This window comes from Musa acuminata, chromosome BXJ1-10 (genome assembly GCF_036884655.1).
Source record: "Musa acuminata AAA Group cultivar baxijiao chromosome BXJ1-10, Cavendish_Baxijiao_AAA, whole genome shotgun sequence".
Lineage (NCBI taxonomy): Eukaryota > Viridiplantae > Streptophyta > Magnoliopsida > Zingiberales > Musaceae > Musa > Musa acuminata.
Window position 1 is genome coordinate 25,255,107 of NC_088336.1, and position 15,323 is coordinate 25,270,429.

The 15,323-nt window shown below is 45.3% G+C and overlaps 3 protein-coding genes across 3 annotated transcripts; all 3 read left to right on the forward strand.

Annotated features, from left to right (window-relative positions):
- The first annotated feature begins 1,359 nt into the window (after positions 1–1,359).
- Positions 1,360–10,131, forward strand: LOC135594801 (MLO-like protein 6). The gene is made up of 13 exons (XM_065085310.1): positions 1,360–1,613; positions 1,704–1,761; positions 1,865–2,022; positions 2,101–2,217; positions 2,422–2,482; positions 2,684–2,772; positions 2,843–2,917; positions 3,001–3,089; positions 3,181–3,230; positions 3,348–3,388; positions 3,475–3,648; positions 3,878–4,132; positions 4,207–10,131. The coding sequence occupies exons 1-13, from the start codon at positions 1,497–1,499 to the stop codon at positions 4,531–4,533; spliced, it is 1,611 nt and encodes a 536-aa protein (XP_064941382.1). The 5' UTR covers positions 1,360–1,496; the 3' UTR covers positions 4,534–10,131.
- A 406-nt stretch (positions 10,132–10,537) lies between these two features.
- LOC104001024 (fasciclin-like arabinogalactan protein 13) lies at positions 10,538–11,541 on the forward strand. The gene has a single exon (XM_009423200.3). It carries the CDS (start codon positions 10,668–10,670, stop codon positions 11,415–11,417), a length of 750 nt encoding a protein of 249 aa, XP_009421475.2. The 5' UTR covers positions 10,538–10,667; the 3' UTR covers positions 11,418–11,541.
- A 1,705-nt stretch (positions 11,542–13,246) lies between these two features.
- On the forward strand, positions 13,247–14,931 carry LOC104001027 (zinc finger protein NUTCRACKER). The gene is made up of 3 exons (XM_009423202.3): positions 13,247–13,472; positions 13,569–13,965; positions 14,072–14,931. Exons 1-3 carry the CDS (start codon positions 13,367–13,369, stop codon positions 14,793–14,795), a joined length of 1,227 nt encoding a protein of 408 aa, XP_009421477.2. The 5' UTR covers positions 13,247–13,366; the 3' UTR covers positions 14,796–14,931.
- The last annotated feature ends 392 nt before the right edge of the window (positions 14,932–15,323 follow it).

A 15,323-nucleotide genomic window follows, 5' to 3' on the forward strand; every position in this document is an offset into this window, starting at 1 on the left:
CTTAAGATCCAAGAAAGTCGTAGCTTGTTGACAGCCAAGTGTGATAGAGGAGATAAGAACATTGGTTGATGCCCCAAAGCAAAGTAGAAGCGACGCGACGGCATTGACTCGATCTCTGCCTCCCAATAACATAGCTTGCTTGTGCTGGTTGACCGTTTTCCCTTGGTAATCACTGGAACTACGAATTACAGAAATACTTCTATCAGCCAGCTTTCACGTTATCACCACCCAAAGCACCGAGCTTCTCTAATGGCGACTTTAGGGTTTGTGCTGAGAATCCATATTCTTCTTGTCTGCTCATTCAGAAAGTCAACGACTTAACCAAAAAAAAGAAAAAAAATCACGATACTTCCCATGTGATGATTCTTAGATTATTATACATCTTGCACGAATCATGGAGGTAGGAATTGTTAGACAATAGATATGTCAGCACGGCTAGGTCCACAGGCCGATGTCGGGAGCTTTCTACAGGGTGATTCGGATGATGAGGTATCCGAGCTCTCAGGTAGGATTGCTGGTTGGCGTTGGTCGGGATCAGGGTTGATCGACGACTCCTTGGTGTCGAGAGAATCATGCTTTTGTGCCGAGTCCCTCACCGTCGATGAGTGGTCGTCCTCCTGCAAAAATGGCCTCCACCGGTTGGTACCCGGCTGTGGCCCCTCCGATGAGCAAGTTAGCAACGAGAGGAATTACTTTTTTCCTTCTTTTTTTCTTCTTTCCTTCTCCTGACCGGAGGCTGGCAAGGGATTTTATATTGTGACTAGAGGGTTGAGGGTGCATTGATTTGGCGTCGTCGTTGGCCCCAAAGGGATGGGACGACCCTTCTGACTGGCCGTCGTATCGGGGCGTGCAGTGCGGCATCAGACAACATCACCCTGAGCTCCCAGGATGGGACGTGTGGCGTAGGGCTCTGACTTGACGTCTGTGTCGATAGTGACGTGTTCATACTACCAAAATATACCGTATCAGAAATGACTAAGATTAGATGAAAAATGACCTCTAAGATGAGAACATGCTCTAGTTTCTTATTTTACTTTGAATGAATTCTGTGATTTTTCTTCTGGTCAAACACTCCTTGCAGAGGCTTAGCTAGTTTGAATTTTCTTCTCCAGATATTTATTTCTAGGTTTGTAGTTCTTGCTGGGATCTTAAGCATGTCCATGAGCGTCCGATGCTACAAGATTAGAAATCAGAACCCACTCACATATGTCCAACGAATCAAATCTCCTAACACTGCCACTCCTTAATATCTTGAATTTTCTGACACGATTACACGTAATAGATTCACCTCCACAAGCAACAACGTAAGACAGCTTCCGGCCGATAAGGCCGCCTACGTTTCTATCTCATCAACTACAGATCAGTTTGACCATAAGCAGGAAATGAAGAAGAAGAGGAGGAAGAAGCAGAGTAATGAAGGAATTGGAAGGCGCACATGAACAGAATGGGGGGTCTTTAAATATGTGGGAGTATTCCAATGACATCGACAGATCGAGATGACGAACCAGGAAGCTTCTCTCGAGGCCACACCTACCTGGGCTGTCGCTGGCGTTTGCTCCATTTTGATCTTTCTGGCTCTCATCATCGAACGCGCTCTTCACCGGTTAACTCTGGTCAGCCATCTCTCTCGTGCATTCCTTTTTTTTTTTGTCTTCTTTGTTAGATTTCATGGCTGATCATACGAACGTTGGTGCCTTCATCAGTTACTTGAGAGAAGAAAGAGGAAGACGCTTAACCAGGCTCTCAACCATGTCAAAGCAGGTGAGTGAAGAATGTGGCTCGAGTACTGGAGGATTGATTCTTGGTTATTACCTCAATTGCCTCTTATATGATCTACGTCTTCTTGGCTGCGTGGTATCATCAGAACTGAGGAATCTGGGGTTCATGTCCTTGCTGTTGACTGTTGCTAAACAACCCATCTCAAAGATCTGCATACCAGCGAGCCTGGGAGACTCCTTTCTTCCATGCAAGGATGCTGCACCGCCAGGCAGATTCGTTGAGGAGCAATCTTGCCAAGAGAAGGTCCGGAATGAGTTTGATTAATTGCCTCTATGGGCTCCGCAGAGCAGATAAATGATCAAAGTCTTCCCCATTTTGCAGGGAAAAGTATCTCTGGTTTCATCAGTAGGGACTCAGCAACTGCAGATATTGATCATTGTGCTGGCCGTGTTTCATATCCTCTCTTGCCTTGTAACCTTGGTTCTTGGGGAGGTTAAGGTACTCTTCCTGTTCATATACTGAGCAAATGACTTGTAGAACAGTAGCAACTAATATGATTGACAGTATGATGTTAAGTCATTCCACAAAGAATTTGCTTAAAAGCAGAAATCATTTCCACAAAAAATGTACGGGAAAGCAAATCATAAGCAGCAAGTTAGAGTCATACTGTTTGTCTGATCATTTTTTTCTTGTATTGTTCAGATGAAGAGGTGGAAGGCATGGGAAGAAGAAACCAGCACTCTGGAGTATCAGTTATCAAATGGTAATTTTCGCTATTCTTCTCCGAAACACTCGTTTTCAGTATCCACTTTTCTGATTATACAACATGAAAAATTACTTTGACTTCAATGAATGGTAGAATTTTGGGATTGGCTTTATGCTTGAATCAGGTGTGGCTTGTGGAGATTAATCTTCCTTGGTGTTCAATGTTCTGTCACTGATACTAATTTTGAGAGGGATGCAGATCCTCGAAGGTTTAAGCTGACACGGCAAACATCATTTGGAGAACGGCATTTGAAGATCTGGAGTAATCACCATTTATTTGTTTGGATTGTAAGTTAGATCCCTAATGCTATGCCTTCAAATGTAGTTCCATAAACTGACTTGGTGCCCCTTTTTGTAGGTCTGCTTTTTCCGACAATTCACTGATTCGGTCTCGAAAGCTGATTATTTTTCTCTTCGGCGTGGATTTGTTGCGGTAAGGCATAATTATACGCAGGCCATATTGGCATATGGGAAAAACTAATTCAACTGATACTATAAGTTTGGCTTGATGGACAGGTTCATTTATCTCAAGACTGCAAGTTCGACTTCCGAAAGTTTCTGCAGAGATCACTGGATAAAGACTTTGCGGTGGTTGTTAGCATCAGGTCTTGATCTGAAACAAAATTCTCTATGCTTACTAAATCCATCTACATGTTACTAGATCACATCTTTTCTACCATTTTCATCTGGCTGCAGCTTCTGGATATGGATTTGTGCTGTGTTCTTCATTTTCTTCAATGCCTACGGTAATGCAACATCGTCAATGTTTTCTATGTTTGTCGGCACAAACTTAATTAGATTAGAGTTGCACACTACTCTGCTTTCTGAAATCATCTACTTGTTCATATTTCTTCTACATACAGGATTTTATAGCCACTACTGGCTTCCCTTCGTTCCTCTAGTGGTATGCCCCTTACATTTTCGAAACTTGGTGTATTGAGTCACAAGCCAAGGACTATGATAGGGAAAAAAATGTTCTTCTTGTTGCAGATTCTTTTGGTTATAGGAACAAAGCTAGAGGTCATCATAACAACAATGTGCTTAAAGAGCAGTAATCAGGCAATTGTTGTTCCAGGGACAATAAGTGTGGAACTCGAAAACAGCAACTTCTGGTTTGCTCAACCTCGATTGCTGCTGCACCTGGTGCAGTTCATCTTATTCCAGGTGAGGTCACTCTGTATCTTGCAAGTGAATCAGCTTCCTTTGAGTTAACAGAGCAATTTGCTTCAGAGGAATACTCTGCCTTGTGTAGATTATACAACAAAGATTTCTCTCACTTCTCCAAATTCACATGTTACTAATGACAAAGAAAAAAAGAGGAAGAGATGCATTTCATCCATTAATAAAGTATACATATATACCAATGAGCACTTGTCTACAGATCTTATTGTAGCTACCTTTGTGCATTGCAGAACTCCTTTCAGCTTGCTTTCTTCACATGGGCATGGGTGGGTATATCATGATCAATCCTGACAACTTCCATCACTCGAGATCTCAAGCTGACATGCTCATGCTGCAGTACAACTTTGGGGTCCGGTCATGCTTCGACAGAGAGGTGGCGGACATCATCTTAAGCTTCGGGACAGGCGTTCTGGTGCAGTTCTTATGCGCTTACGTTACGCTTCCACTCTATGCCTTGGTCACTCAGGTAGGCCATGCCGAAAGCTCAAGGCTCGATCCTATCACGCTCGGCTGTTCATTGTTCGAATCACTTCTCTTCAGATGGGTTCTTCAATGAAGGAAACCATCTTCGCCGACGAGGTTATGGAGGGCCTGAAGAGCTGGAAGAAGAGAGCAAGGAAGAACCTGGCAAACCAGAGATCGGTGCCTTCCGGTACCTTTCTCCCGCGGCCGTATACTTGGCTAACGGATGAAGCTTCTTCTTCCAGCGGTCGCACACCGAGAAAGCGAGAGTTCAGGTACCCTTCACGGAGGCTGGAACTACTGGAAGTCCAGAGAGTGGTGGAGGAGGTCATTCAGCACGGTGCCAACAACATGCCCAGTGACGGCGAGGTCTCTTTTGGGCTGTGGAGAAGACCAATGAATTAAATGGTCAACATCCAAATCTTCCCATGAAGGGAGCAACATCTCCCAGAGGAAGTTGTATTTGTGGTCGCTGCCTTGGATTAACATACCGATACGAACCGGTGAAATAGGACAATTCAACAGTAATAACATATAACAGAGTCCACATGAGTCTCCATCTTCCTCCTGCCATGAAGAGGACTGATGACCAAAGCCAGACTGTCTCAAGACCCCAATAATGCTCCAAGTCCATAGTGATAGAAATTAAGCGAAAAGATAGATAGATAGAAATTTAGAAGAAACTATAAAATGTATAAGATATAATTGCCTAATACATTTTGATAGTGAATTCTTGACAGCCATTTATACACATTCAGTAGGGAGATTATACACATTCAGCATAGAGGATTTTTCTCAACTGCTGAGAGATTTCCTCAACTGCCTTGAGGAAATCTTATCTGCTTCTCAACTGCTGAGAGATTTCCTCAACTGCTTTGAGGAAATCTTATCTGCTTATCATGCCCCCGCAAGATTGAGCTTCCATCAAGGATGCCGATCTTGGACCCGATGAGATGAAAATAGTTTACGGGCGAGAGGCTTTGTGAGTGAGTCGGCTAGTTGATCTGCTGTATGTACATGAGAAACTCGGAGTTGATGTCTGGCAACTTGATCTCGCACAAAATGGAAGTCGATGGCTATGTGTTTCATGCGGGAATGGAACACTGGATTGGCACATAAATAAGTAGCTCCAATATTATCACAATATATTGTAGGAATAACCGTGGAGTTGACGTTAAGTTCCTTGAGCAAATTTGTGACCCAATTGAGTTCAGCAGCGGCGGTGGCGACGGCACGGTATTCAGCTTTAGTTGTAGATCGTGCAACCGTCTTTTGTTTTTTAGAACTCCAACTGATTGGAGTAGCTCCAAGGAAGATAATGTATCCGGACGTAGATGTTCTATCATCAAAGTTCCCTGCCCAATCAGCATCAGCAAAGGCATGGAGATGGAGTGAAGTATTTTTGCGAAGAAAAATGCCATGATTAAGAGTCCCTTTAAGATACCGCAAAATTCGTTTGACCGCAGACCAATGCGTAGTAGATGGTCGATGCATGAATTGCGATAACTTATTGACGGCAAATGAAATATCTGGACGGGTGAGAGCCAAGTACTGTAAGGAGCCAAGGACTTGTCGATACTGAGTCGAATCTGTAGTAGGACTTCCATCACATAATTTAAGTGATTCACTGGTAGAGAGAGGAGTTGTAACCTCTTTCGCATCCTGCATGTTTGCCTTTGATAATAAATCTTGAATATACTTTCTTTGTGATAGGAAGAGACCTGAAGATGTAAATGTTGCTTCCACTCCCAGAAAGTAGCTTAAAGTTCCTAGATCTTTGAGGGAGAATCGATCGGCCAAGTGCTTTAGAAATGCCTGAGTCTTCAAAGGATCATTTCCTGTGACAATAATATCATCCACATATACTAAAAGATATATTATGCTTCCATTATGCTGACAAATGAATAACGAGGTATCAGACTTTGAATTGATGAAGCCAATTGAGGTCAAAAACGAGCCAAGCTCGTTATACCAAGCCCTTGGAGCTTGACGAAGTCCATAAATAGCTTTTTGAAGTTTGCAGACATACCTCGGATATTGAGGATGAACGAAACCAGGAGGTTGTTGCATAAAGACATCTTCAGTAAGTGACCCCTGTAAAAAGGCATTGTTAACATCCAATTGTCGTATGTGCCAGCCCTTTGAGATAGCCAAACTCAGGATAAGACGGATTGTTGTGGGTTTAACAACGGGACTAAATGTCTCTGTGAAGTCGACACCAGGTCGTTGATGAAACCCTTTGGCGACTAGACGTGCTTTGTATCTGGCAATGGATCCGTTTGGGTTCCGCTTAATTCGAAAGACCCATTTACACCCGATGATATTTTGTGTGTGATGAAAGGGTACTAAGGTCCATGTAGAGTTATGGAGGAGAGCATCATATTCGTCACACATGGCTTTACGCCAGTGAGAAGATTTTTGAGCTTGAGTGATTGTAGTGGGTTTGAAAATACCACTTTTGGAGCGTGTTGTCATTGGATGTCTAGGGGGGGTGGAAGTGGTAGATTGTGTTGGTGGTATAGCCGAGGGCGAGTCACTGTCATGGACCGGGTTAACCGTCGGCACAACAATGTCACTAGATCTAGGAGAAGGTAAAGCCAGTGGCAATGTTGCCGAGGGTATGACTTCATTAATAGGGGAAACTTGTGAGGAAGGGAGTGGAGGAATAGAGGGAGTGAGAAGCTGTTGAACTGGAGTAATAGTAGTATGTGAATCTTGAGAGTAAGGACTGGACGGTGTCATTGGAGGTTCGTGTGATGAGATCGGAGGGATATTCCAGTGATGTATGTTTATCGGAGTAGTTTGCATGGTAGGATTATTTTGAAAAGGAAAGATAGACTCCTCAAAGATAACATGACGTGATATAAAGACCTTTTTAGTTTGGGGTTCATAGCATCGAAAAGCATTATGTTCAAGAGAGTAGCCTATAAAAGTGCAAGGCTTAGATCGTGGTGTTAGCTTATGTGACGCATAGGGACGGAGCCATGGATAACATAAACAGCCAAAAACTCTGAGTTTATGAAGGTTTGGAAGTTTGTGGAATAATTTTTCAAATGGTGACTGGTATTGTAAGACTGGAGTGAGCATACGATTAATGAGATAAACTGCAGTTTGAAAAGCTACTGACCAAAAAGATGGTGGCATGGATGCTTGATGTAGAAGGGAGAGACCAGTTTCAACGATATGCCGATGTTTGCGTTCGGCAGAACCAACCAATTGGGGAGTATGTGGGGGTGACTTGAGGTGTTGTATACCACAAGCAGAGAGACAGGATGTGAGGGCTTGATATTCGCCTCCACCATCAGAGTAAACTGTTTTAATGGAAGATTGAAAAAAATTCTCGACCAACTTTCGAAAGTTAGTAAATACAGTAGAAACATCAGACTTATGATGGAGAGGATATAACCATGTGTACTTAGTAAAATAATCTACAAAAATGACATAAAAACGAAACTTGTCAAAAGAAGGAATTGGGGCAGGGCCCCACACGTCGGTATAAATGATTTCAAATGGTTTAGAGCAAGAAATGGAGGTTGTCCCAAAAGGCAGTTTATGACTTTTATTGCAAAGACAAGCATCACAATGAGTAATAGTGCTATTGATTTTCAAGGTAGGAAGAGAATAACGAGAAAGTAATTTTTGCTGAATAAAAGGGGAGGGATGACCAAGACGACGATGCCATACATCAACCGGAGCTACGATTGAGGAGTGAGCGGTAGGAAGGGTAATTTGTGAAGTGGATGGCCACTCATAAATGTTGTCTTTGTTTTGGCCCTGGACCAAGGATGCCCCCGTGCTCAAATCCTTGACAAGAAAAAAGTTAGGAAAGAATTCAATTGATGTATTATTTTGTTTACAGAATTGAGAAACGGAAATGAGGTTTCTTTTAATGTTAGGTGCACACAAAACATCATCGAGTGTAAAGGTTGTGGTAAGTGAACTAAGCGTTGAGGAACCAGAATAAGTAATAGGAATTCTTGTACCGTCACCGATGATGATATCTTCATTTCCGTCATAGTTATTGTGGATGGACAAGTTTTGAAGATCAGAGGTGATGTGATGAGAGGCGCCCGAATCCACAATCCAATTAGGTTGAGTAGGAGTTGGAGTAGCCATGAAATTCGCCTGAGGCCACTGTGATGGAGTAGGGAGTCTGGGACGAGACCGACAGACTTTCGCGGAGTGTCCAACTTTATCACATAGTTGGCAAACAACTCGTTGGCGGCCTGTGAAGTCAGGACGCGACGACTGAGTATTATGAAAGTTACCACCTTGATATGGGTAAGGAGGGTTTGGTCTGGGCCCCATAAGGCTAGGAGGTAGCTTAGCCAAATCGTTGTTGACGTGCTTATTGTACTGGTTGCTCTTCCTCTTGGATTTTTGATTGACCTGAGCTGTAATAGGTGATCCGGGCAACTTATCATCACGCTTCAAGTACGTCTCATAGTCGATCAACTTATCATAAAGTTCTTCGAATGATATTGGTGAGTCACGTGCTCGAAGTGCTGCTGTCAGTTCTTCGTACTCGCCTCCTAAGCCATTGAGGGTATGGATTAGGACTTCTTCATCGCTGAGAGAATGACCTATCAAAGCTAAATCATCGATGATAACTTTGATATTTTGTAGATAATCAGCAATAGTACTTCCCTCTTGTTTCATTTTCATCAGATTGGAGAGAAGTCCGAGCATGCGAGTACGCGAGCGATTTGCCAAAGTTGTTCGTAATTTGCACCATGCTTCTGCAGCAGTCGTACATGAGGATATCAGCGGGGCAATGGATCCAGCAACGGAAGCTTGAATAGCTTGGAGGATGAGGCGATCTTGACGTAACCATAGTTGGTGGGCTGGATTTGGCACTGGATTGGGTTCGCCTGGGATGTTGATCATTTCAGGTGGACACTGGAGAGAGCCATCAACGTAACCTAAGAGATCATAGCCAAATAAAAGATTAGAAAGTTGTGCCCGCCAAGATGCGTAGTTGCCGCCTTTGGATAATTTGAAGGGAATAAGTGCTGCAGCATTGATGGTGATAAGACTTTGAGAAGTGCTCAGAGTCCTTGCAGAAATAGGGACAGGAATATCGGAAGAGAAAAATGAAGACATCCCAGATATTTTGTGGCGAGTCAAGTGATCTTTATAGAAGATGTAAAGATATAGGAGGAAGGGAGGAAGAGAAAAGCAGATCGATGCGCTGCAGAGTAGGCTGCAGCGCGATGAACTGCAGTGATGGGCGAGCAATCTGTAGCAAGAAAGGCAGCGATGGCTGTGGCGGGAGGTAGATGATGAAGACGTCAGATGTAGAAGAGTAGCTGTATGCAACGCCGAAGAGAGCTGCTGCTTCTTCCAGAGGCACTGGTAGGCTGCAGCGATTCAGAGTGCAGGAGAGATTGTTGCAGCGAGGTGGAAGAAATCTCTACAGCTTGCAGTATTGGAGTTTGGTGGCCGGAAGAGCAACGGAGTTTTCAGCGGAAGACTTCGGTTGGCAAGGGAGTAGCAGCCGGCGGTAGAAACAAAGGCCGTGACTGTGCTTCCTTTAGGATCTGATATTAGCAGCCACAAGTGCTGCAGTAGGCTGCAGCGAATGGCTACGGCTGAGGGGCGAAGGCGTCGCCACGAGAGGGATGGTTGGACTCCGGAGAAGAGGGCTTGCTCTAGGCAAACTGCTCTGATACCATGATAGAAATTAAGCGAAGAAGATAGAAAGATAGAAATTGTAGAAGAAACTATGAAATGTATAAGATATAATTGCCTAATACATTTTGATAGTGAGTTCTTGACAGCCATTTATACACACTCAGTAGGGAGGTTATACACATTCAGCATGGAGGATTTTTCTCAACTACTGAGAGATTTCCTCAACTGCCTTGAGGAAATCTTATCTGCTTTTCAACTGCTGAGAGATTTCCTCAACTGCTTTGAGGAAATCTTATCTGCTTATCACATAGTACTCATCGGGAGCTCAGATGGAAAGAACGGCGTCTCTACAACGAGAAAGAAGCTCATGTTTGCGATTAAGCTGGTGAAATGTCTCCTCAGAGGATTGTTATTGCTGGTGAAGCAGTGTCTTCTTCCTGCGCCAGATGGAATGCATGTGGAAGATGGGTACTCACTGAAAGGGGATATTCTACCTAATGGCAGTCTCATGCAAGCCTGTGTCGATTCGAAGCATCAACTGGTAACTGGGAAACAACCAGAGTTAAAGCATCCTTTTTTGCTATCCTACAGTGATTGGAGTAGGGCAGATGCAGCACTCGGTGGGTAAGCTGTCACAGCAGGACCATTATTGCTCTCATGTCTGGCCTTCCTGATCTGTAAGCAGAGTGCAGAGGGCCATGGCGTGAAATATATGAATGGAAGGAGGTGAGGTGAGCTTTATGTTCCACACAAGGTTCCTGATAGGCCTCACTCGCCAACTCCGGTGGCCAGCTCATTCCAACCTTCTTTTCCCTCACTCCACTACAAAGCGCCCCCCCTCCCCCCTCACCTCTCTCCCTCTCTGTCATCACCTCCCATCGAGCCATCGACACCATCCATCCCCAATGGCCTCCTCACCCATGCTCATTGGCCTGACCACATTTCTCCTCCTCACCGCGTCCGCCCTCTTCGGCCAAGCCGAGTCCAAGGTGGCTCCCGGTCCTAAGCCGGCGCCGCTCAACCTCACCGGCATTCTCGAGAAGGGCGGGCAGTACGGCACCTTCCTTCGCCTGCTGAGAGAGACGCAGGTAGGGGGGCAGATCGAGAGCCAGCTGAACAACTCCTTCAATGGCCTCACCATCTTCGCCCCCACCGACAATGCCTTCAGCAACCTGAAAGCCGGCACGCTCAACAGCCTGACGACCCAAGAGCAGGTGTCGCTGGTCCTCTACCACGTCCTCCCGAGGTACTACAGCCCAACCACCTTCGAGACCACGAGCAACCCGGTGAACACGCAGGCATCGGGGAGGAGCGGCGTCTACACCGTCAATATCACCAGCACCAGCAACCAGGTGAACGTGTCCACCGGGGTCAACCAGACGCCCATCAACAACAACCTCTACTTGGAATTCCCGTTGGCGGTGTACTCGGTGGACAAGGTGTTGCTGCCCGCCGAGCTTTTCGGGGCTAAACCTCCCGCGTCATCACCGTCTCCGGCGGCGACTCCGGTGAAGCCTAAGAAGAGTGCTCCGGCAGCTGACGGGCCTTCCGCGAGCGCCGACACAGCGCCTTCTGCGGCTAGTCGCAAGGGAAGGAGCGCGGAACGGGTCCTGCTTCTGGGGATCGGGTTGGCGTGCGTTGGGAGTCTTCTCTAGGGAGTCCATTGACTGCATGGGACTGTGACTGCGTCGTTGATCTCTTGGGTGTCTGGTTTGCCGTTGTCAGTAAATTCCTGCATGCATTTGTACCTTTTATTTCTACCATTCATGAGTTATTTTATTTGCTCTGTTCAAAAATAATATTTTCATTATCACATATGAAATAATGACATTTTTGGATCAATAATCACAACCTTATAACTTATTATGATATCTTAATTACAATATCAATTGGATGATTAAAAGCTTAAACTGTTTGGAAAGTGTCCCATCTATATTAAATTCCAAAAATGGACAATTAATTTCAATCTCTCCACTTTTTTTCCTTTCCCCTGTTCCGCTGCAACCACCATTCACAAGGACGGAGAGGCCGCAACCGCTGTCCTCTACTGCGTCCCACCGACCACGGCATTAATTAGTGCATGGCCCACGAACACGTCGTCTCTCTCTTGGTGGATTACCGATCACCGGCCCAACGCACGACCCTCTCGCGCAGATCTCTCCATACATTAGAAAGCGTAATGTATCTGTGGCGTGGACGGCAATCATTGATGCAGGCCAGTTGTTCTGAGGTCCCGTCCATGACGATCACTGCTCCTGGTCCTACTCTCCCCTTCTCCTCTCGATGCTGCCCTCTTCCACACCAAGTTTGAGAATGATGAATGCATACATAAGCGAAGGGCCTGTGGGCTGATATATTGCATTCAACCTCAATAATACTCATCTCTCTCTCTCTCTCTCTCTCTCTCTCTCTCTCTCTCTTCCCTGACTGAATAGTGTGCTGGACTTAGGGTGATAGAAAAGGGATAAAGGCTTTTCTGGCATCTTTGCAGAAAGTGAAGGTGCTGATATCCACACGTCCAGCGGCTTTGAAATATATTCTGCTGTCAACATAACCATGCAAGGAAACAGACATGCCATTGGTGACAAGATCTCTCTTTTCCCCAAGGCTTACTTCCTCCTGTTTTTACTCTTTCTTTTCTCCTCCGACTCCTCTTACATATTTGAGACGGAGCAGTACTTTTTATTGTGGCGCCCTGCAGAGGAATCTCATGTCGGAAAGGATGTGGAAAGTGGTCGCCATGCCTTGGGCAAGGAGAGAATATCCAAGGGCTTTACAAGACTTCAAATGCTAACCTCCAAATGCTTTGGAGTAAACAAAGATCCCAACTATGGATATCACATGAAAGACCTGTTTGATTGTAGTTAATCCATGCACTGCAGTCAGCCCGGAGGCAACGCATCAGAGCTTAGGCTTTTTTCTAGCTGATGTCTCCTTCCACAAGAAGAATCAAATCAATGGAAATGGAGATGTCATGTGCATTCCGAGTCATCTACACTGATGCAAATTATAAGCATCCAATAGCACGCACCATGCAACACGATCAATCAAAACAGTGGATAAATTCCCACATGCTTTCCTGTACATCGTCCCGAACAGGTTTTCATGTGTCTTCGGTACAAAGCAACACCGACGAACTGAAAGTATGGATACAAGTGTGGAAAGAGATGGAGTTCAGAGATCTGGAAAGAGTCGATAAGCTTGCATGGCATTATTCATGGACAAGTATTCCTTCTCTGTCGTATACGTCGTCGCATGGCTATGGAGTTCCTACTGCACCCATGGTGGTAGCACGTGCATGAGTAGTCCTAAGGAATCATAGGACGGAGACTGCACCGATGTTAAGTCTAATGAGGATTTGGTCTGTGTGAAACCGTGTAATTAGTCCCTTAATTCATGCCTTGGACCTCGGAAACACACATCGAGCTGTCTGGTACGCCACTCATACTATAAGCTTACCTGTTAGAAATGAGTGTCACCCGAAGGAACGAGAGAGAGGGTTTGTGTTAGATACATCGGCCAAAGTCTTCTTCTCAACGTTTACTATCCATAAATAGGAGTAGGAAAGTTGGCAATTGTCTTTAGGGAAGCAGAAGGAGAAGAAATGGCCGGAGAAGCAGTTTCAAAGGCCTCCCAACCACTAAATCCATGTCCTGATCCCAATCTTCCTCCCGTGGTCAAGAAAAAGAGAAACCTCCCAGGAACACCAGGCAAGCATCCATGACTAACACATTGGAATGGAGCTTCTCTCCTCTCTTCTCTCTTCGATGGTAGTTTCAGCTTGACTAAGCTCTTTGTATCAACAGATCCTGAAGCAGAGGTGATTGCGCTCTCCCCGGGAACCCTCTTGGCCACCAATCGATTCCTGTGCGAGATCTGTGGCAAAGGCTTCCAGCGAGACCAAAACCTGCAGCTCCACAGGCGAGGCCACAACCTACCATGGAAGCTGAAGCAGAGGAGCGGCAAGGAGCCGAGGAAGCGGGTGTACGTGTGCCCGGAGGAGAGCTGCATCCACCATAACCCCGCGCGGGCGCTTGGTGATCTCACGGGCATCAAGAAGCACTTCTGCCGCAAGCATGGCGAGAAGAAGTGGAAGTGCGACAAGTGCTCCAAGCGGTACGCCGTGCAGTCCGACTGGAAGGCCCACTCTAAGACTTGCGGCACGAGAGAGTATCGCTGCGACTGCGGCGTCCTTTTCTCCAGGTATATTAATTGCCGCCTCTTTTGCTACGCGTTTGGATTGATCTAAAGGCTGTTCGCCGAAGAGGAAATCCAATTGGATTAATTGGAAGTTTGTCTCGATGAACAGGAGAGACAGCTTCATAACCCATAGGGCTTTCTGTGATGCTCTGGCTGAAGAAACCGCAAGAGTTTCAGTAGCATACACCATGACGAACACGACATCGATCGGCAGTGTCGATTCTCTTCTTCAAGATGGTGTAATGACACCCAACATATGGAAACATCTTTCGCCAAATCTTAAGCCAAACATTATGGATCGTGAGGTTGGTCAGCAGGATAGACACTGGTGTTCATCGTGGATGGGCCATGGAGGTCAGCTCGATAATGCCTTTGATGGAACTACTGCTATGTCTGAGATCAACCAAGCTGGGTTGGTCGACAGTCAATTGAGTTGGATCCATTGCAACAAGTTGTCGTCATTGCCAACTTCAAACACTTTGAAGCCTCTCACGGGAAGCGTTCCTTCCTTGTTTACTTCGCTGCCTCACCGTCCTGCTCCCGATATATCTGCCACGGCATTGCTGCAAAAGGCTGCACAAGTCGGCGCGATCTCCACCACCCCATTCTCGGGGAGCTTTGGGCTGCCCGAGTGCCAGAACACAAGCGCCGGTGACGGCAGCGTCTTTGATGGCTTGCTCATTCATGAATTCGCTGCGTCGAACACGGACGAGGTAAATTACATCACAAGGAGCCGCAGCATGCTAAGAGATTGTCTTGGAGGAGAGACCCGGGACTTCTTAGGAGTTGGGGTGCAGACTCTTTGTCAGCCATCAGCAAATGGATGGATCTGAGCCTGCTCGAGGGTGAACGGCAACAAGAAAGAGATGACCATACTTGGCACTTTGCAGGGGAGGAGACAGGTGGTGATTGAGTACTGCTTGCTCTACGGGAAGACGAAGTCATCCGAAAGTAGCAGCTGCTCCTTGAAACGGCTGCTTTTGTTTGGAGAAGAAAGGTGGGAGTGTTGGGAGACGAGGAACACCTTCCCCTTCATTTCCATTACTGCACTAAGCTTCATTTCTTTCAAGGTTGTCTTTAATGTAAGCTGGAATTAAGTGCTTCTAGTGGCACAATGCATGAATTTTTCTTTCTAAATATATTTTTTTTGACAAGTCCAAAAATGGCACAAAGTTGTCTTGGCAAGTCCAATTAATTTATTTTGTATTATAATTACAAATCAAGAAAAATAAAATATATAAAATTAGAGTATGAATTAATATAGGAATATTTCTTCATATTTTGTCCATAATATTTTTGCACCACCTTTTTTTTAAAACACTTCATATTTCTTCTTTCATTATTTTTTATTAATTATTTTG

Coding starts and splice junctions, on each gene's coding strand:
- LOC135594801 (XM_065085310.1), top strand. CDS start 1,497: ATGACGAACCAGGAAGCTTCTCTCGAGGCCACACCTACCTGGGCTGTC. Junction 1,762..1,864: donor TCTCAACCATGTCAAAGCAG/GTGAGTGAAGAA, acceptor TGGTATCATCAG/AACTGAGGAATCTGGGGTTC. Junction 2,773..2,842: donor ACCATTTATTTGTTTGGATT/GTAAGTTAGATC, acceptor CCCTTTTTGTAG/GTCTGCTTTTTCCGACAATT.
- LOC104001027 (XM_009423202.3), top strand. CDS start 13,367: ATGGCCGGAGAAGCAGTTTCAAAGGCCTCCCAACCACTAAATCCATGT. Junction 13,473..13,568: donor AAACCTCCCAGGAACACCAG/GCAAGCATCCAT, acceptor TTGTATCAACAG/ATCCTGAAGCAGAGGTGATT. Junction 13,966..14,071: donor TGCGGCGTCCTTTTCTCCAG/GTATATTAATTG, acceptor CTCGATGAACAG/GAGAGACAGCTTCATAACCC.
- LOC104001024 (XM_009423200.3), top strand. CDS start 10,668: ATGGCCTCCTCACCCATGCTCATTGGCCTGACCACATTTCTCCTCCTC.